Below are 22,134 nucleotides of genomic sequence, written 5' to 3'. Positions count from 1 at the left end.
CAGTATCAGGGGTCGGGTTCAACTGAGTTTGCGTACCAATATCAAATTGAACCAAAAGATTTTTTTAGGTGGGTGATTTGGAGAAATAAGAAAATTATCTGGAGTAGAAAATTTTAAAGGGAAGATGTGAATTTTAACGAATTTTCAGGGGTGCAAAATTTTAACGATTTTTCGCAGGAAAACGGCTAGATGGTAAGAGAAAGAGAGAGGGAAGAGAAGGAGAGAGAGAAGAAGAGAGAAGAAGTTTTCTCTCTTAACAATAAAAAAAAATGAGTCAACTAAAGTTGACTTATTTGTTAGAAAGTCTTTTCACCCCGGATATTTTCTTACTTCTCCAAATCAGCCACCTTTTTTATCATCAAAATCAGTCTGAGCCTGCCATTTAGTCCTGATTGATCGTCCTATTACCACTTTCTCAAAATGAACCAAATAACTAAAGTTCACCATACTTGAGAGTAATTGATTTCAACCATAAACCTAAATAAAAACCATAGAAGAACATTCTCTTTCACCCCTTTGAAGAATCCTCACTTGATTTCAACAAAAAAAGCAAATAAAAACCTAGGAGATTGCCCAATTTGGATCTATCTGGTGATAAGTCTAGAGAGGGAAAGAGAGGTTTCAGAGATTATCTCAATTTTAGAGTCTTCAAAAATTTGTTACACACAGAATCGAAGTTAGAAAGAATTTTTTTTTATTTAGGTTTCGGATTACAGAGAACTGAAAATGAAGAAGTGGTCGAACCCCTTTGAAATCGGTGGAGTTGAACAAAATCGGCTCGAGTTTACCGATTTTGAGTCAAACAATAAGTCTAAGTGTTAGAAGGTGTTTTCAACCATTTTATAAAAATTGTAGAGCGCTTTTACCAGGGAGACGTAATAACATAAAGGGTCTGTCCGCAAAAAGTCAAAAAAAAAAAAATTGGTCTTAAGGTACAAACTTAATATAAAATAAGTTAAAAGTCCATCTTTTTAATATTTATTTTTGCCTCGTACAAATATACAAATGTATCACTAATGTGTTGATTGTTTAGTGAATTTGTAGATATGTTTAGGAGTAGGATTTTTTTGTACGTAAAACAAACCAAAATGCGTGAATTTCAACAGTAAGTGTATAGGGTTATTTACGTTTTGCTTAATGCAATAAGGTAAAGATGTCATGTAAAAATGATTTTTTTGGTGAATCTTTAAAAATGGTATATAAAAAATGATTTGTTTAGTAAATTTCAAATTTGTATTTCTTTTTTAGACTTTTGACCTATTTTGTGTTAATAGTGGACTTATTGTATTATTAGAGTTCATATTTTAGACCTTCTGCCAATATGTTCTAACACCGTGACGCGCCAAATGGGACACCGATTACATCCCTAGTGTTTAATCATCTTCAATAATTAAGTGGTGAATCATAAACTGTGAAGTTGTTCAAGCTAGACTATAAGAGTGTTCTTTCCACTTTTCCCCTCATGATCTACTAAATTGTAATTGAATTACTACTATTTTTTTTTGTTGTTTTTGTTGCAAGAAGTATTATTGTTTTGTTGGTGGTGGGGGAGTATAAACAAGGTAAACTGTTACTCCTTAGCAAACAACAAGGATTGCCAGGTAAGTCTAGCTTTGCAAGGTCAGCATACATGTAATAATGTGGCAGCTTAGTTGGATCCAACCTCAGCTGCCAGCAGTGCCAGGTGAGTCTACTTTTGCCAGCTCTGAGAAATGATGAGGACCATTTAACCAAGCAATGACAAAGCACTAAAGCAGTGATTGTGCCATTATTGACTAATTAAGGGGTATTTAGCGATACCCCCTCATCCCTAATGTCTAATTAGGGATGCCCCTTTTTTAATTAGATATTAGGGATGCCCCCTTTTTTGCACTTAAAAGTACAAAATTACCCTTATCTTTATTATTTTTTTTTCTTCAATTTCTTATACCTCTTTGATGTTATCCTTACCAACTTATTTTCGTTTCTCATAGTTTTTTTTTTCTTTTATCCATCTTTTTATAATTTACGAACAACATTTATCGAAAAATTAAAATTAATAAATTAAACCAATTCGAAATAAAAATTGTAAATTTAAAGAAAAAAATTTAACTTCACATTTGTTTTCTCATTTAACGTTAAAATTGATATATGTAACTAATTTGAAGAAGACTTCTTGATATCTATCGTTCTTTTTATTAATTATAACTCGTATACATTAAAAAATTAATAAGTTAAAATTTTTTTTATTACAATTTACGATTTTTATTTCGAATTGTTGTGATTTATCAATTTTAAATTTTCGATAAATGTTGTTGGGAAATTAGAAAAAGATGGATAAGAGAAAAATAAATATGAGAAACAAAAACTTGTTGGTAAGCATAACACCAAAAATATATAAGAAATTGAAGAAAACAAATGAAGATAAGGGTAATTAAGTACTTTTAAGTGTAAAAAAGGGGGCATCCCTAATATCCAATTAAAAAAGGGGGCATCCCTAATTGGACATTAGGGATGAGGGGGTATCGCTAAATACCCCACTAATTAAACAAACATAGTTGGATCAATTTTATACTCTACCGATCAAAGTGATTTAAAAACAACATAATCTTCTTGGGACTACCTCTCTGCTTTCTGCTCATTATTTGTTTTACCTATCTCGATCTTCTATTCTATATTATTCCTTCCCTACTAAGAGCATCTCCAATGCAACACTCAACTTACAAAACTCAATTTGACACATAGGACTACTTGAGCTTTTGACAAAAAACACTCTCCAATGCAACACTCAACTAGAGTCTTAATATGATGTGGCAACAATAAAAGTTGAGATACTCAAAAGAAAACTCAACAATTGAGTTTTCTTTTGAGTATCTCAACATTTATTGTTGTATCTCAATTGGTCCACATCATCATTTTATATATTAAAATAAGAACCAAAAGTAAATCTAAAGTAAATGTTGAGTTTTTTTTATTGTTGCATTGGAGATGAATTTCGAATTGAGTATCCCAATAGTGCAACCTAAGAGCATCTCCAATGCAAAACTCAAAAAAAACTCAAATAGTCCTACGTGTCAAGGCTCAATTGAGTTCCTCTTTCCTAGATGTCAATGTTGAGATCCTCAATTCAAAAGACATCTCCAATGCAACACTCTAAAAACCTAAAAATAACTTAGGTGTCATTTCCTAGATGGTTAGATTTGCTTTTAATGTTGAGTGACCAATTGAGATCCTCAAAAGAAATCTCAAATATTGAGTTTCTTCTTGAGATATCTCAATATTAAATGATGCCACATCATTTTGAGATCTAAATTGAGTGTTGCATTGGAGAGAGTTTTTTACAGAAAACTCAAAAAATCCTAGGTGGCACTCTAAGTTTTTCTATTTGAGTGTTGCATTGGAGATGCTCTAAGAATGAGAAACTCAACTCATACTTGACACATTGGATTAATTGAGTTTTTGTTGAGTGTTGCATTGGAGATGCTCTAAGAGCATCTCCAATGCAACACTCAATTTACAAAACTCAATTTGACACATAGGACTATTTGAGTTTTTGACAAAAAACACTCTCCAATGCAACACTCAACTAGAATCTTAATATGATGTGGCAACAATAAATAAACAATAAATATTGAGATACTCAAAAGAAAACTCAATTGTTGAGTTTTCTTTTGAGTATCTCAACATTTATTGTTGTATCTCAATTGGTCAACATCAACATGTTATATATTAAAATAAGAACCAAAAGCAAATCTAAAGTAAATGTTGAGTTTTTTTAAGTGTTGCATTGGAGATGAATTTTGAATTGAGCATCTCAATAGTGCAACTTAGGAGAGAGAAACTCAACTCATACTTGACACATTGGATTAATTGAGTTTTTGTTGAGTGTTGCATTGGAGATGCTCTAAGAAAAATATATTAAAATGTGGAAAGTATCTTACCAGAAAAAACGTGAGACTCCCATTCAAATCACACCAATAAATCTTATATGTTCATATATAGGTAGAGGTGGACCTAGAACGAGGAAAGGGCTATGACCCCTTGAGTTGATAAAATGTTGTGTGGTGTTGGGGTGTGGAAGATCTAACCCTCCTCAAACTAACCTTAGCTAGAATAAAATGTCCATAATGCGAGAGCTCAACTGGTGTGTTCGGTTGGTTTGGGAAAGAATTTCTTGGTTTTAAACCCTTTGCCACTCTGCCGTGGCTAGAGTAGCTATGAAGTTGGTTTTCACCCTGAGTTCGAGATATTGATACATCACATTAAAAAAAAAATACCGTGCCATGGTGTTGAGAGATCACTAAAACTACAAGGTGGATTAATTCATGATATCTATTAAAGACTCCTGAAAAGACAGTATAATGAAAAAAATACATTATGAAATACTCTGGTAGGGAGAACCCATGAATAAATTAAAGACTGGATCTTCAATCCTCCACAAAAGTTTGTTTAAAAGACCAACAATCTTTGGTTGGAGTAGTAGGAGGTTTAGTCTTCCACCTTCTAGATCATGGTTTCGAGGCAGGGCCGTGGTTACCAAATTAGGGGCCCGGTGCGAAACTTTAACGAGGGCCTTTCATACAAACAAAGTAAATTAACTTTTTACATACCAAATTAGAAACACAATTTTTTTTTTTATATAATTTTCCCGTATAAATTATGTAAAATCTTTGACGAATCTAAACCAATATATTGTGATGCCCTATTATGCGCCTAATATTCAAATAAAGCTTCCTTGATTGGTATAGGTTTTAATCTGAAATCATAGTTCAAACTTAGTCTTTTTACGTGATCCAAAATCAAAGTTTAGAGAGATAGATTAGATTACAGAGAGAGAGAGAGAAAAAATATTTTTAAAGAGCTATTTGTGGGAAAGAGATTGAATTTGTAGAGCGTGAACCCATGACTTGTTGCTATAACTCCAAGCAGCTCGCCAACGAGCTATTACACTTTTGATATTCTGGTCTCACGCGCTTACCATTAATGATATAATTAGACTAGAATTAACACTCCCAAACGATTGGGCCCTTTGTGGTGGGGGGGCCTGTGCGGGCGCACGACCCGCACAGCCCCATCCACGGGCCTGTTTCGATGCACGGTGACAATACAAAAATGACAAAAAAATATTTTGTTGAAGTTTCCTCAATTCCGTTTCTTTTCACATAACCCACAATATTGCAAAGGAAGTAGTAGTAGTTGATTAATGGTTTAAAAATATAGAGGTAAGAACAAATGGGCTTTCATGCCCCATATGACGACCTTAAGAATCTTTATATACGATTCTTAAGGTCCAAAATGTCTTTGAGACGGTAGTTATTGAGTTTATTCAATTCATGATTTAATATGTTCATATGTATCTATAACATTAACATATAATGATGTAACGACTCTTGAGTCCATAAAAAAGAATTTACAAAATTTTGAAGCATTTGGATGGAATAACAAAATGCACTAACGTAGAAGATATTCTAGATTCACGGAGTTCGACAACGAGTGAAAAATAGATGGTTAATTCCTTCACATGATCACATCTACATAAACAAACAACAGTTTGGCAACCGAAATCTATTTTGGTTTAGGTGTTGTTTGGCAACCAAAAGTATAAGTACTTTTGCTTGTAGTATAAGTTCTTTTGCTTTAAAGAAGTAAAAAATTTCAAAAGTATATTTAACAAAAATGTCCTTTCAACAAAAAAAAAACAAAAAACAAAAATGTACTTAAGTAAAGTCATACACTTTTGTGTTTACATCAAAATAAGTAATTTTACTTTGAAGTCAAAAGCAAAACTTTTGAACTCTAAAAGAAAGTCAAATTTTAACTTAAGTAAAGTCATACACTTTTGCGTTAAACATTTTTACTTAAATAAGTAAAAAAGTTACTTATTTTTGTGTTGCCAAACGACACCTCATCATAATATAAGTTGATATGAAGTCTAAAAGAATCGCCCAAGCGAAAATTTTTTTTTATTAAAGAAATCATACCACTAAATGATTTCGATCATCTATATAACAAATGATATAGGTTTTGGTGCCATGTCATAACTTTGGTTTATAAATCTCGGTCGTCCAATTTTCTTTTTTAGATCACGACCCTTCATTTTAATTTTTTAAAAAGATAAAGGTGTAAAAGTTTAAATAACTACCCACTCCCTATAAACTCTCTAACTATTTTTCTCTCTTTTCTCTTTTATCCCTTCAAACAACTCAATATAATCTCGATTATTATTTTATTATTTTTAATATATTTTTATTACTTCAATATCTGTATAACATAAATAAAAAAAATTTCGTGCCCTACGAGCACGAGCCATACCCTAGTTGTTTTACAAGCTAATGGTGATTTTCACAAACCGGTCTCGGAAAAGGTTAAACAAAAACATGAGTTAATTTTACATTTATAATGATAATGGAAAGAATATATGACCAACTTTTTTTTTTTTTAAAATGTCACTGTAAAATCCATATCTCGAATGCATGAACTGGAGAGTGAAAATTAACTTGATAAATAAGTGTAGTTGTGAAATCGCTCTCTCTATCTCTCTCTAAAAGTCGCCTGGTTCTCTCTATTCTAGATCTGTGGCTCTCCGGCAAAGGGTCCGCCCTTCGCCGGAACGTTTTTTCTTTTCTGTTAGTAGTTTTAATAGGTATCCTTCTCTCTCCCGTAAGATACTAGTGATAGAAATTCTCTTTTTTTACGTAGCTCCTCCGAAACTAATTGTTTCTTGTTGGACTTGATTTTCAATTTCTTTCCTTGTTCACGATCAATGGATGATGATAATCATCCATCTGTTCTTGCAAATTCTTGTTTCTTCTTCTTATGATCCACAATTGTTGCTACTTTAGTACAGTTTCCATTGATACAGGAGAAATGATCTAATGGTAAATTTACTTTTATCCAACTATTGGATGGTTCTTCAAATTTCCAGTACTTGTTTGGTCTTTGTTCTAGTATCGGTTTCGTCTTTCGGTTATTAAGTGATGTGGGTTCCATGAAGAACAAGGAGAAACAGTAAAAAAAACTAACTTGAAAGAAGACCCACATGATAACTTCCTAATGTAACACAACCATGGTGTATTTGTGTTTCTGATATTGGAACCATATTAAATTGATAATCTTAGCCGTTCCTGTTTGATCCAGACAAAGAATTTCTCCAGTGAATTCGAGTTAATCGTGGAAGAGAAAGTGGAGAAAGAAGTGAATTTGGGGGAATCTGATCCAGTCGCCTCAGCGAAGTGAAGTTAGACATCATAGACGTTAGATCGGAACCTAAGATCGATCCAGTTAGTGATGTGGAGCAAGGGAGAAGAGAGAATTACTAGTTTTCTTTTTTACTTAGTACAATAAAGGTTAGGTTTCTTTGTTGGTCTTTAGGGCCTTTTTTGTTGGTCTTTAGGACCCTTTCGTTTTTCGTTTTATTCAGGTCGAGTGCTTGGATCATAAACCACTATTGGAAGTTTCTTCTTCAACTTCCAACTCTCTCTACCGATGTACCGAATTCAGAGGCGCATACCGGAGATCTGCACGCCGACGGTTGACGGCGAGAAGAGAAGAAGGTGAGAGAAGCATCGGTTATAAAACTACCCTTAGATGGTTAGCGACGACTGCACCGGAACCAGCCCACCAGTCAGATTAGGCAGCTTTAGAGGCACCCCAAGTGGGCATAACTTGTCTTGTTTACCCGATTTTGGTTGTGTCTTTGTCTTTTTAAACTTCATGATGTAATTCTGATTAGCCTTTTGGCCTTTAAATGAAGTTTGATTTCAAAAAAAAAAACGTAGTTGGCAATACATGATAAAATTAGGTATCCACTTCTCGTTGTCAAATAAATAATTAACTTAGAAAGAAAATTCACTTTTCTCTCTTCATGTATGCAATAGTTGATTTTGATAAAAGAAATTAATATTATGATTTATAGTTTTTCCATCGACAAAAATTAATAGGATATATTTCTTCTTCATTTGCTAAAATTATTAAATTTCCCATATATATATTTCTAAAAGTTGGCAGTATTTGTTTTATGTCCGGTGTTTCGGGAAAATAAGAAAGGTTTCCGGGGCAATAAGTTTTGGGTGGAAACAAATTTTTCTTGTTTCCTCCAAACATCACCCTTTTTTTTATTCTTTATCTTCTAGTACTCCGGCGACCACCATCGAATCCCGACGATATACACCATTAGTTCCGTCGACCTCCAACTATTTCGGTCGACTCTCTCCATCTCTCTCTCTCTTTTGCCTCTCTCTCTCTCTCTCTCTCTCACTCTATATATATATATATATATCCCTCCCTCTCTCTCAACTTTTTATGCTCTAGCAAAGGGGATGCCCCTTCGCCGGAACCTCGTCTGAAAACCAGACGAGGTTGTCTGATTCTACCAGATCTGGTAGAACCAGACACAACTTCGCCTGGATCTGAAGTTCAGATTCAAGCGAAGCTCGTCTGGATCGGACTTCAGATCAAGACGAAACTCGTCTGGATCTGGAGTCCAGAACCAGACGACCTTCGTCTGGTTTCCAGACGAAGGTTCCAGCGAAGGGACCATTCCCTTCGCCGGAATTTAGAGAGAGGCAGAAAAGAGAGAGAGGCAGGAGAGAGAATAGAGAAAAGAGAATAGAGAAAGGGGATAGACAAGATGATGAAGTCGTCGGCCGTCGCCGACAACATCCGACCGACGACTTATAAGGTCCGTTTGATTTGGGTTTTATTTGTTTTCTACCGTCTTCCCCAGAATTTTTTTTTGCTTTTCTCAAAACAATGACCTTGTTTTTATATGTCTCCCATAAATGGGGTGGACCTACTTTGAGATTTTGTAAACTAAGTTTACCTTTCATGTAAATTAAATGAAAGAGGGTGACAATCTTTTTATTTTCAAAAATGTCGGTCCAAATAAATTAATTTATGAGAAATGATAGAGTGACTTAGAGTTTGATACTTAGAAGATGACATGTTTCCTCATTTGGAAACAAAAGCGGTCTCCACCATAGTCAAACTTTGAATTCTTTTTTATCTTTTAGTGAATTACACATCATTATGTCATCCTCTAAGTAACTCTAACATCTCCCATAATTTATTTGTTAATCTTTTTTTACAATAGAAAATTGATATTCTTCTTTTAATTAATCAAAAAGTTATTTGTTGTAAATCATAGATGGGACAATCAATAGTAGTTGACTAGTTGTTACCCTGAACACTATCTTTCAATAATTATAAACTTTCTTACACGTTGATGTGGAATTTTGATTGGATATATGACCTTTCCTTTTCAGTGGTATACTGGGATTATTGGGTAGAACTCTAAGGTGTTAAGCTCATACTAGGGTATCTTTTTTTTTTTTTTGACTATTTCATTAAATGAGAAGTTGTTGAGATGTATAATAACAGAATCCGTGTGTAAAGTTTTGTTTGATGTTTGCTTTATATATAGGGAAGTATATTTTTAGGGTAGAGTAATTGTGGAAGTTGAGGGATGGACAACTTCTTTCAACAAATAATAAAGAAAAAGGGATACAACCAAAATAGTAAAAAAATACATACTTTGGGCCCGTTTGATACCTATGAAAATACCGTGGTACAATGATTTTCCCACTTTGTCTTCCAGCAAAAAACTCTCCCTTTCCTCTCCCTTTCTTTCTTTCTTTTTTTCTTTCTTTCTTTCTCTCTCACACAAGAACAACAAACTCTCTAGATCTCTCGTTCATCTTCTTTCTCGTTGTCTCTCTCTGTCACACAAACAACAACTCTCTCTATTTCTCATCTTATTTCTTTCATCTCTCTCACCGAACAACAACGCTCTCTATCTCTATCATCTTATTTATTTCTCTGTTAACCTATTCATCAAACTCCACATCTACTGAAGATTAATCGAAAATCAAAACCCCAAAACTTAAATCCGAATTTGAAAGGCTAAATCTTTTCCTCAACCACTTCTTAAAATCAACATTTGAACTTCATCAAACCAACATTTACTTCTTCCTCATGTCTTGAAATCAACAGTTGTTTCTTGTAACCTAATTCTAGGATGGCAGAGGTAAAAGCACCTGAAAAATTGATGTTAGCACTCGAGGGAAGAGATTGACTAAGGACGACAATCTCGTTTGACCCCAAACATCAATTGGCACACGTGCACAAATCGACGTGTCCGAAACCCAAAGCTAGGCTCTGGGCCCCGATCAGTCCGATAGGTTTTAGACTGGCCCAATCCGAACCTTTGCATTGGTTTTCAGACTAGTCAATTCGAAACTTTGCTTAAGGGCTCAGGCTGACCAGTCTGAAATCTTAGGAAAGGTCTCAGACTGACCATTATGAAACCTCTCGAACTGGTCTGAGTCGAAGACCAGTCAGAGAGAAGGATTCCAGAGAGTATTTCTAATGGTGGTGGGTTTGGATCAAAAGTTTGGAGTCAATGTTCTTTCTATCTCTACCTCCTCATCATAGATCAAGGTTGGGTTTGAATTAAAGTTCTTCCCGTAATGGTTTTACTATTTTTCTCTCTCTAAAATAAAGTTCTTTATTTCTCTAACTTCTCATTGTATGCCGATGATGATGGGTTTGGAAACAAAATTGTTTCCATGGAAACATGATGATAATGATACGACGAAAGAAAAGAAAAAGAGACGAACAAAAAGGAGAAGTATATGGCTGGGCAAACTGGATGCCTCTTCAGTAGGCACCCAGTCCGTACTGATAGCTAACAAGCACCCGACGCGAATAGGCAATTCCATCGGGTACCTTTAGCAACGGGTGCCATTATAGAGAGGGCGACAACAATATTAGGGGTGTACATTTAGTATCCGAACCGAATCTGATCCAAACGAATTTGGCCGATTTGGGGACATACCCAATGGTGGTTCAGATTGGTTTGGATGTCAAAAAAGGTAAAAAACGAGTGGTTTGGATCGATTTATAGATTTGGTTGATGGATAACCGACAAGACCGAACCAACCCATTTATTATTACTTTTATATGTTATATATAAATATGTACGATGAGAATAATGGATGGCTGAGATTCAATAGTTAAATTCTATCGAAACATCAAAATATTCTCATATTAAAAAAATTCATAAAATCAAAAATAACAATTAGAAAATTTATCTTTATCGTCTTTTTTATCTTCCTTGAATGTTGAGAACCTATGACGGATTAATTAAGCACACGTAAACTTAATCGTTCATGACTCAATGCTAATTTTCAGCATGTCTAAAGTATAATTGTAGCAGGTTTTTAAGTCGAAAATGCAAAATTTTATTTTACGGTAAAATGTCACAGGTGGTTCTGTTATCCAACCGAATCAAACCGTTCATGCATAGTTAGGATCGGTAACCGAACGAAACCATGAAGGGGTTGGTTGGGATTGAGATTTGAAATAACTGAACCCTTATGTTTGGCTTTAGATTGACCCAAAAAGTCGGTTATCCAACCGATGTTCACCCCCAAACAGTATATCTTGGTGTGCCTTTAGAAGTTTCCTTCAAAAATTTCCAAGGCATATCAAACACAAAAGACTGAATTCATGTAAGAAAAACTTTGGTTTTCTTTTCCATCAAAGAAATTCACATTAGATATTTTCATGCGTATCAAACGGATTAGAGTTTTAAGGAAGAATTCACAACTTGATATTTGGCTTAATTCTCTGGTCATAGAGTTCATTGAGTTATTTCTTATATCTCGACTGACCCATTCTTTTTTTTTTTTTTGAGCGAAGGGAAACATTTCCATTCAGAAGTGATAAAATCACGATTTACATGGACGATAATTGTTATTTCTCTCCTTTGAAAACTTCATGAGAATTACATACCTTTAAATGCAAAGTGCCTCATGAAGGGAAAGAAATTGGACTAGACACTGACACATTGATCCTAAAGATCGAGAATTAAAAGACCCTAAAGGTCGAAAAAAAGATCCTAAAGATCGTGAAAAGAGACCCTAAAGGTCTGAGAAAATAACGGGAAAAAAACTAAAAGAACAACCGTCGTTGTCACCGGAAAATCGCTGTCGTCACCGAAAAACCGCCTCCGTCACCGGAAAACCTCCGCCATCATTGGAAAACCGCCTCCTTTACCCAGACGTTTTAAACCGTAAAAATACATTAATACACCATCAATTTTAGGTTAATCAATGAAATCAAATTTCTCTGGTGGTGGATCTGTTCTTGAATGAATCAATGTTTCATCTACACAAAATAAGTTGATCTTTTCTCAGAGTATAACAATGGCGGAATCACATCGATCTTGTTGAATGTTAAAGACCGACATAAACTATTATCTTTTAACCTTTCTTTCTTCAACATTTGGGGATTTCTTCAAAAGATGAACTCCCTGTTTTCTACGATTTGGGGTTCCGATCTTTGTGAGTTTTGAAAAGAATTTGATGAAACGACGTTGACAAGTTAAGATTGACTTATTAATCAACACAATGACGACTGACGAAGCATTTGTAAGATTCTTCAGAGGGGATCTCTTTCTACGAAGATTTTGCGTTCTATGCTAGGTTTTGATGGGGTTTTCTTCTTGATTCTAGAAACCATTTTTGTGTTTCTTGGTGTTCTGTTTATTGAAACTAAAAAGGAAAGAATCCGGCGAAGGGAAGACCCTTCGCCGGATAAGCAACGAAGATCGGAAGATTTGTTCAAAGAACGGTTACAAGTTTTCTAGAGAGAGAGATGCAATACAGGCAGTAGAGTCCCAAACAATAACTTATAGTAATTGGTTAGTTGTGATAAACTAATAGAGCTCATCCTAATTCAAGCAACAAATAAATGCATCCCATCTTGTATGTTCATGATAATCCTAATTTGGTTTTGAAGGTGTAGTTGGTGGTGATGGACTTTGGTAAATTTGAAAATCTATTGAGTGTAATTTTGTATAAACTGAAACTATGAGATAAAGTTCATATAAAAACATTAAATGAGAAATACTTCGTTTGTAATTTAAAACATTTAGGAATTTTTCCTTGGTAAAACTTGAAAATTAGAAAACCTAACCTCTCATCAAGAACTTTCAAAATATTTTTCAACTTTCATAAACAAATTGTTTTTTTTTTTTTTTTTTTTTTTTGTTGAGAAATAAACAAATTGTTATCCCCCTATTATTTTTCATTGCAACTATTGCTCCATTTCCTTAGGAAAGCTACCACAAAAGGGTCTACACCCTCTCCCCACTTTCTCCGTCTCTATCTACTATGAACTTTCTCTAATGATCGACTGGCTCCCTTTGTGAAGTATTCGTGATCAGGACGCCAATGTGTCGGTGGTGGTCCAAATAAAGTAAGTTGACAACTGTTCTGTCCATTGTTTGAAATGACTTAGATTTTTTTTTTTTTTTTTTTTGTTGAAATGTACCATATACGAGATACATATGTATATATATCAAAGGCTGATGGACTTAGCAGGTGGGTTCGATTTCAGGCAAAATCAAGATTTTTTTTGCATAGAGCTCACATTGCCCGCAACTGACATAACGAACTTCTAACTAGACTAATAGGGAGTACATTATGTTGAGACATGAGAGTTTTTTTTCTTATGTAACAGACATAAATTACCTCCGAAACTTAACTCTAAAAAAGTTACATCTCATTTGCTCGTGTTTTATATTCCTAAAAATAAAAATCAAGTCAACCAAATAACGGAGTTCGTAACTCCACGGAATAATAAATGACTATCAAACGTAAGAACTCTACTCTTTTATTTCCATGAAATTGTTTCTCTGATATCAAACACAACCTATAATTTAATTTATTTTTATAGTTAAAACTATTTCAAATTGTTTGTTATTTTTACTCGCCCATAAAAAGATATTTGTATTAAGTTCTTATAAATTCATGAAAAAAAAGTCATATTGAAGTTGAACACGAGTCTCACTAATTGTTAGCTAGGGCTTTGCCCTACTACCAACCCCCCAATCATTCTACCAACTCTGTCTTATTTGGGACATGATGAATTTCGTTACTTCAATCTAACAAGTAACAACTTGTTTACTTTGAACATATGAAGAGAGAGGGGGGAAATGTGTGTTAAACTAGAGTTCTTGTAAAGTTGAACTCATTAATCAGTACACTTTTTGTATGATTCTAAAGACAAACCACGAGTAAGGGCAAATCATGTGCTGCTGTTGCCTGAAATGAATTTTGGGCAACATTTGGACAGTTCTATAAATATCATCTTTGCAAAATTGGGCCTATGAAAATGAAGCAAAATTTCCTTTTTGTTGATTTTGAAGCATTTGACACGTTATAAGAATATAGCATAATGCCTGGTCATGATGCCAATCAATACATCTTTGCTCGTAATGCAAAGACACAAAAGTAGGGATGGAACTAACATGCTCGTTAAATGAAGGACTAATTCAACTGGGATCTTACTAAAAAATAATAATTTCATACTTCAACTCTACTACTGTTCATCATTGCTCCATGGAAGTGTTTGAGAATACAGAAAAAAACATTTTTCAATTCGAGAAGTCTTTTGAATACTTTAAGATCAAACATATTTATGGAGAAGTAATACATGACGGTTGATTTAGCAGATATATTTACCTTTGCTAGAGATTCTTTTATCGAAGTTTTCACCCGAGCTAATGAACATCAGTGAAGAAGATAAGAAAATAAATCGGGTATATTATATTAGAAGTTAATATTATTATCATTTTTCTTTTATTATGGTCCGATTTATCTCTTAATGTACTGTTGAAACAAATTGATATGTAACAGTTTTGAACATATTTCATCTTTATCATGTACCTAAACTATTTATTATTAATTTAGTACTTTTAATTTGCAACACTTTGCGACAGCTTTGTAACACCTTATAATAGCTTTACAGCGTCTTGCGATAACTTTGCAACGCCTTGCGACAGCTTTACAACTGCTTTGCAACACTTTATAACAGTTTTGTAACACTTTTATTAAAAAATATTGGATTTTTAACCAACAAAAATACAAATATTTTGATTTTTAACACAAAAAAATACAAATTTGAGATTTTAACAAAAAAAGAAATTTAACTTATTTTTTTAACTAATAAAAGTTTAAAATTCGGTCTTCGACTAACGTATCTCATTTTTTTGTCAAATTCTACCGTATGGAAAAAATTGAAATATTTTTCCAAAATTTTACTTTAAGTTCTCAATTAGTGTTGAAAATGATAATTAATATTCTAATTTGTCATATCATCTCTACGTAATCTCTAACATTAGGAAAGAAAGAGAAAGAGTTTATTATGTAGAGAATAATCTTTGAATTTGTCTTATCATGTTTTTATAAAATAATCTCTAGCATTAGAAAATAAGTAGAGTTTAATTTTGACACATCACTTGTGTCGGTGGATTGAAAATATCAGAAACGAGTGGTAGGCATTAGGGACATCATAGAGTATATATATTATTTGTGACATGTTAGGTGTAGTTAGGGTTTCTCTATCTAATTTTTTCATTTATTATTATTTTCTCTCTCTAGATGTTTGGGTTTTTCTGTATCCATTATGTTTGATATTTTTACTGAAAGGAGATCAGATGAGTGAGAATTTCTTATACTAATTTACTTTTACCAGCAAATTGGTTGGGTAAGAAGGAAGGAATATTAATAAGGGAGAGAAGAGATGGCTTTTTTTGGTCGGTGGGTTTCTCTCTAGACAGCTTCTTCTATACCCCATTCATCATATCCCCCTCCCAAAATAATATCAGAAGAGATGGGGGATTGCTTCAATTTTAGGTCTTTCAACTGATGACTCAGTGATCTTTCTTACTCAAGTGAAATTGTCACACTCTTTCTTCCAGATCTCAAACCAATTGTTTCCAACATCACCCACAAACTGAAAAAGATTGGATTTTTCTGTCTGGGGTTTCCAAGTAACTGACAGATCTGGATCAAAATTGGGGGTTTTTCTGGTATTGGGTTTCTGTCTCTTTGAGAAATGGAGGCTAGTGCCGGTTTAGTTGCAGGTTCTCATAATAGAAATGAACTTATTGTAATCCGTCGTGAGGGAGAAGCTGCTGTAAGTTCATTTTTATTTTCATGGTTTGCATTATTAGATTGATAGGAATCTTAATTTTGATGGTTTAGAGTTTGAATTGATTTGGGTTTTTATATGTGTTTTCAGCCTAGGCCTTTACAACAATTAAGTGGACAAATTTGCCAGATTTGTGGTGATGATGTTGGGTTAACTGTTGATGGGGAGCTGTTTGTTGCCTGTAATGAGTGTGCTTTTCCGATTTGCCGGACTTGCTATGAGTATGAGAGACAAGAAGGAAGTCAAGTCTGTCCACAGTGCAAAACTAGGTTTAAACGTCTTAAAGGTGACATCTTTTTTTTCCTTTTCTATGATCTATTTGAAATTTGGAGTCATGGGTAACTGATTATCTTTCTTCATGGTTCTAAGAAATTGGTTAAAAATTTGTAGGGTGTGCTAGAGTTGCTGGTGATGAAGAAGAAGATGGCACCGATGATCTTGAAAATGAGTTTAATTTCATGGGGAGGGATGGGCAAGATATGAATCAGTATATGGCTGAGTCTATGCTTCATGGTCATATGAGCTATGGAAGAGCTGGAGAGATGGATATGCCTCAAGTTGTTCACACACTACCCCAAGTTCCTTTGCTTACTAACGGCCAGATGGTAATTAACCTCTCGTACAAAACCCGTATCTTGCATTCCCCGCTTTCCTTTGTTAAATTTCTCATTTGACTATAGTGAGTTCACACTATCAATTATCTGGATTACTCGTCTCTTTCAGTTATGTATTTCGTCTCAGTGTTGATGTTTATAGAATTACAATTGAAGAAGGATCATGGTTGGTGCAGGTTGATGACATTCCTCCTGAAAATCATGCCTTAGTTCCTTCTTATATGGGTGGTGGAGGGAAAAGAATCCACCCACTTCCTTTTCCTGAAGCTGGTTTCCCAGGTATTCAATGGTTTTGTTTTTTCTGTTCATCTTATTTTCTTATTGAGTTTCCTTTAATTTGTAGTCAGTTAAGAGTTTGTGGACTGAGCTGGTGATTTTATTCTGTAGTTCAACCCAGATCTATGGATCCTTCAAAGGATTTGGCTGCCTATGGTTATGGCAGCGTTGCTTGGAAAGAGAGAGTGGAGAATTGGAAGCAAAAGGAGAAGTTACAGATGATGAAAAATGAGAACGGTGGTAATGATTGGGATGATGATGGAGATGGGCCAGATTTACCTTTGTAAGCACTCACTAATCTTCTTTAGAATTCGTATATTTATATTTGACTGTCCGGCTTGTTTGTTACCATCTTAATGGCTTGATTGTTCTCCAGCATATTGACATTCCTTTGTTACCACACTCTGTGACAACATTGTAGTAGGCTACGTGGCAAGAATTTGTCGTCATGGTAGTTTGACTGTTTTAGCAAAACATATTATGGTTCAGGAAAAAAGAGAAATATATTGTCCACATAATCGCAATTTCCCATGTAATTGGTTCATGAGACCATGGTTGAGGGGATTATTTGTAATTGCTTTCTTTGAAGCCGACCTTGGTGGGTGGTAATCTACGTTTATCCTGCAGATAACAAGGTCTTTGTCGTGCTGTTTCACCAAAAAAAAAGAACTACATTCGCTCGGCTTTTACTTATTTCTGTATGCACTAACACGTCATAGAAGAAATGTTCACTGACCAACAGTAATACTTCCGAACTGAATCTATATTGATCTTCTTCTCAATTCTCTTTGATCAGAATGGATGAAGGTAGACAACCATTATCAAGAAAGTTGCCCATACCATCGAGTCAAATCAACCCATACCGAATGATCATTATAATTCGTCTTGTCGTGCTTGGATTCTTCTTTCATTACCGAATCACACATCCTGTGAACGATGCATTTGGTTTGTGGCTTGTATCTGTGATCTGTGAGATTTGGTTTGGTGTTTCGTGGGTTCTTGATCAGTTTCCGAAGTGGCTCCCAATTGAGAGGGAAACCTATCTTGACAGGCTTTCCTTAAGGCAAGTGCTCCTTGTAATCATGTGCTATTGCTATTTTGCATCACCCCGTAGTGCTCTTTGATCTGAATATTATTCGAATTTGAGTTTTTCAGGTATGAGAAAGAAGGCCAACCTTCTCAACTTGCTCCAGTTGATTTGTTTGTCAGTACTGTGGATCCTTTAAAAGAACCACCTATAGTCACTGCAAACACTGTTCTATCCATTCTCGCTGTTGACTACCCGGTTGACAAGGTGTCATGTTATGTTTCTGATGATGGTGCTGCCATGCTGACATTTGAAGCACTATCCGAAACATCTGAGTTCGCGAGAAAGTGGGTACCATTTTGTAAGAAATTCAATATAGAGCCACGTGCACCAGAGTTCTATTTTGCCCAGAAGATCGATTATTTGAAAGATAAAATCTTACCCTCATTTATTAAGGAGAGAAGAGCAATGAAGGTAAGGAATTTGCAGATGGATCAATTTAGCCTACCCAGTCCATCTTAAATTCCTGGCTGATATTTAACAAGCTAAATTGCGTTATTGACTTACTATTGCAGAGGGAGTACGAGGAGTTCAAAGTCCGGATTAATGCTTTAGTTGCCAAGGCTCAAAAGGTTCCAGAAGAGGGGTGGACCATGCAGGATGGGACCCCATGGCCTGGGAACAATGTCCGAGATCATCCAGGGATGATTCAGGTGCACTTATATGTTCTTTGTGTTTCTTCTTTATAATAATGTTCCTAGTTTTTTTACTCTAATATTTTCGTTTTGATCAAATGCAGGTTTTCTTAGGTCAAAGTGGGGGGACTGATACTGACGGAAATGAATTACCACGTCTTGTTTATGTCTCAAGAGAAAAGAGACCTGGATTCGATCATCACAAAAAGGCTGGTGCTATGAATGCCCTGGTTAGTAATAACACAAATTATACCGACTCCTTTCATATTGTCAGGTGACTAAGAAAACTGCAGGTTCTAACGCTTGTAAACATGTCCAAATTACAGGTCAGAGTTTCCGCTGTGCTTACGAATGCACCTTATATGTTGAATTTGGATTGTGATCACTATATTAACAATAGTAAAGCTATTAGAGAAGGAATGTGTTTCATGATGGATCCATTACTTGGAAAGAAAGTTTGCTATGTTCAGTTCCCACAGAGGTTTGATGGTATTGATCGTAATGATCGATATGCTAATAGGAACACTGTGTTCTTCGATGTAGGCATACTGTCCTCCAGATCTTGTACTTCTTTTACCGAAACTTAAATTTGTTACTTTTGAAACTGATTAAATTTGTCTTGTATCAGATTAATATGAAAGGTTTAGATGGGATACAAGGACCTATTTATGTCGGGACAGGATGTCTTTTCAGAAGACAGGCGCTCTATGGTTTTGATGCACCAAAGAAGAAGAAACCACCCACGAGGACCTGCAACTGCTTGCCGAAGTGGTGTTGTTGTGGATGTTGTTGCTCAGGGAGGAAGAAAAAGAAGGCTAACAAGCCAAAGTTCGACAAGAAAAAGAAAAGTTCTAAGAAGGGAATTGCAGGAACTCCTGTGTTTGCTTTAGAGGGTATAGAGGAAGGAATTGAAGGTAAGGTTGTCGTGTTCAATCTGGTTAACTTTAGCTGGTGGCTTATTTCTTCGTTTATATCTCTTTTCCACTGTCTTTTCATATTTTCTTCATCTAACTTCACTTGCAGGTAATGAAATTGAAAAACGTGCTCTAACGTCTCAACAGAAGTTGGAGAAAAAGTTCGGGCAATCACCGGTATTTGTTGCATCTACCCTGCTTGAGGATGGTGGGGCCCTAAAAAAAGCTAGCCCAGCTTCTCTTCTTAAAGAAGCTATTCATGTCATTAGTTGTGGCTACGAGGACAAGACAGATTGGGGAAAAGAGGTAAATTGACCACTCTTATCTTATCTTATATTATCAGTAATATTGAAGACATTTTGTCTTGTTCTCATTAAAGTAAGTTTATTTTCTCATTAGATTGTTTGCGAGTAATATTTTGTCTTTCTTCCAGGTTGGATGGATCTATGGTTCTGTTACTGAAGATATTTTGACTGGTTTTAAGATGCACTGCCATGGATGGAGATCCATTTACTGCATACCTTCAAGGCCAGCCTTTAAAGGATCTGCACCTATCAATCTTTCTGATCGTCTTCATCAGGTTCTCCGTTGGGCCCTTGGTTCTGTAGAAATTTTCTTGAGCAAGCATTGTCCTCTTTGGTATGGATATGGAGGTGGACTTAAATGGCTAGAAAGGTTCTCTTACATTAATGCTACGATATATCCATGGACTTCATTTCCTTTATTGGCTTACTGTACTTTGCCTGCAATATGCCTGCTCACTGGCAAATTTATCACTCCGGAGGTAGATATTTACCAAGTTCTTCATATTTCGCGCTGTTTGGTTGATTATATATTCGAGTCCTAAAATGAACATTTTCTGTTTTTGTGCAGCTAAGCAACGTTGCTAGCTTGTGGTTTCTCTCGCTCTTCATCTGCATTTTCGCTACGGGTATCCTGGAAATGAGATGGAGTGGTGTTGGTGTTGATGAATGGTGGAGAAATGAACAATTTTGGGTCATTGGAGGTGTTTCTGCTCATCTGTTTGCAGTCTTCCAGGGGCTTTTGAAGGTATTGGCTGGTGTTGACACCAATTTTACTGTAACATCCAAGGGAGGAGATGACGATGAATTCTCAGAACTATACGCTTTCAAATGGACAACATTGCTCATTCCTCCAACTACATTGTTGGTAATAAATATAGTTGGAGTGGTGGCTGGTGTCTCAAATGCCATAAATAATGGGTACGAATCATGGGGACCTCTGTTTGGTAAGCTCTTCTTTGCTTTCTGGGTGATTGTTCATCTATATCCATTTCTCAAGGGTCTGCTGGGTCGACAGAACAGGACACCCACGATTATCATCGTGTGGTCGATCCTTCTTGCTTCAATCTTTTCCTTATTGTGGGTTCGGGTCGATCCATTCTTGGCCAAGTCAGATGGACCCGTCCTTGAAGAATGTGGGCTGGACTGTAATTAGCAAGTCCTCAAAGTTTAATCGGATGAATATATTTTCTGACACACCAAGTTTAGAAACAAAAAGTAGCTGGTGTATATTTACAAGAACATTAGGTAATGAGATTCTGCAAGGTGTAGATAGATGCAAAAAAGGGTTTACATTGGCATTTTTTGGGGTGGGTTTCCATTTCAGAAGCTTTTCTTTGGAGTGATGAAAGAATCAATCCACCAGGGCCATTACAACTTCCCGTCAGTGTCGAACTTTGATATGCAGTTTTTGTAGCGGTACTTCCTTGATTCTTTATTAGTTTGGGTTCGAAATAGCAAAGACGAAGAAGGGTGAATCTCATTGTTACTGGTACAATTGCAGTTTCTCTCTTTATATATATTTGGTTTCTATACAAAATAAGTGCGGGTGTTTCTTCGCCGGCAATATGTTATTGTTGTTTGAAGAAGAGGAACAAGAACAACAAGAGTTCAGAGGGAAAACTGTGATTTGAGTTTTCTCTTAAGGGAATGAGGAGATGCTATAAGTAAAAATATGTGTTGTTTCATTTCTTCTTCAGGTACTCTTTCTAGGGTTTGTATTGTAATAATCTTATTATTTGTTATTCAAAAAGAAAAGGAAACAAAAAGATCAGAACAGGAACAGCTATATGGTATTGAATTGATGGTTTTGTATGAACATTTTTGCAGTTTATGATATACTCTATTTTATGTCCTGTCTGTTCAAACTTCAGCATATCATATAACCCACTTCCTTTTAATGGTAGAACTGGTTTTGGTTTTCTCTCTCTTAGGAGGTAGGGGGTGAATAGAAACAAGATATTTGAGAAGGCAAGCAACCAAAGCACAAGAATGCACATTTTTCTCTTGTGCTTGTGTGAACATGTAAAACCAAGCACTGATAATATACGAGTAATCAGTGCTATTTTGCCTGAAAAAAGAGGGCCGACCACAATCGATGCTGATGCGACCGGCTCCTTTTGGGCAGGTTATTTATCTCTCTGAATGACCCACCCAATGGAGCCGAATCGTCGTGATCAGCCCTTTTACCGCTTCATTTTTCTTCTACTAATAACCATACGTATCAATGTAATAAATGCAGATTCTACCATGACTCTACTATCCTGCAATTGTTAGTAAAGAAACTGACCTCTTCATGTGGTGCTTCCATTGTTTTCCCTAACATCA

General features: G+C 35.3%; 1 protein-coding gene and 1 pseudogene across 1 annotated transcript; one reads left to right on the top strand and one right to left on the bottom strand.

The window, feature by feature from the left end:
* Positions 1 to 11,992: 11,992 nt before the first annotated feature.
* LOC147532866 (uncharacterized) lies at positions 11,993 to 12,501 on the bottom strand (annotated as a pseudogene).
* A 3,078-nt stretch (positions 12,502 to 15,579) lies between these two features.
* On the top strand, positions 15,580 to 21,662 carry LOC147532865 (putative cellulose synthase A catalytic subunit 3 [UDP-forming]). Its single transcript, XM_086647118.1, has 14 exons — positions 15,580 to 15,963; positions 16,069 to 16,264; positions 16,369 to 16,583; positions 16,769 to 16,871; positions 16,980 to 17,151; positions 17,665 to 17,931; positions 18,024 to 18,369; positions 18,471 to 18,608; positions 18,695 to 18,820; positions 18,917 to 19,129; positions 19,219 to 19,504; positions 19,614 to 19,810; positions 19,938 to 20,288; positions 20,378 to 21,662. The coding sequence occupies exons 1-14, from the start codon at positions 15,883 to 15,885 to the stop codon at positions 20,960 to 20,962; spliced, it is 3,276 nt and encodes a 1,091-aa protein (XP_086503244.1). The 5' UTR covers positions 15,580 to 15,882; the 3' UTR covers positions 20,963 to 21,662.
* Positions 21,663 to 22,134: the final 472 nt, after the last annotated feature.

The sequence above is a fragment of the Eschscholzia californica genome, unplaced genomic scaffold (genome assembly GCF_041429995.1).
Source record: "Eschscholzia californica isolate CP2 unplaced genomic scaffold, dmEscCali1.0.p SCAF_6, whole genome shotgun sequence".
NCBI classification, from domain to species: domain Eukaryota; kingdom Viridiplantae; phylum Streptophyta; class Magnoliopsida; order Ranunculales; family Papaveraceae; genus Eschscholzia; species Eschscholzia californica.
This window is presented reverse-complemented; position numbering and strand designations above follow the sequence as displayed.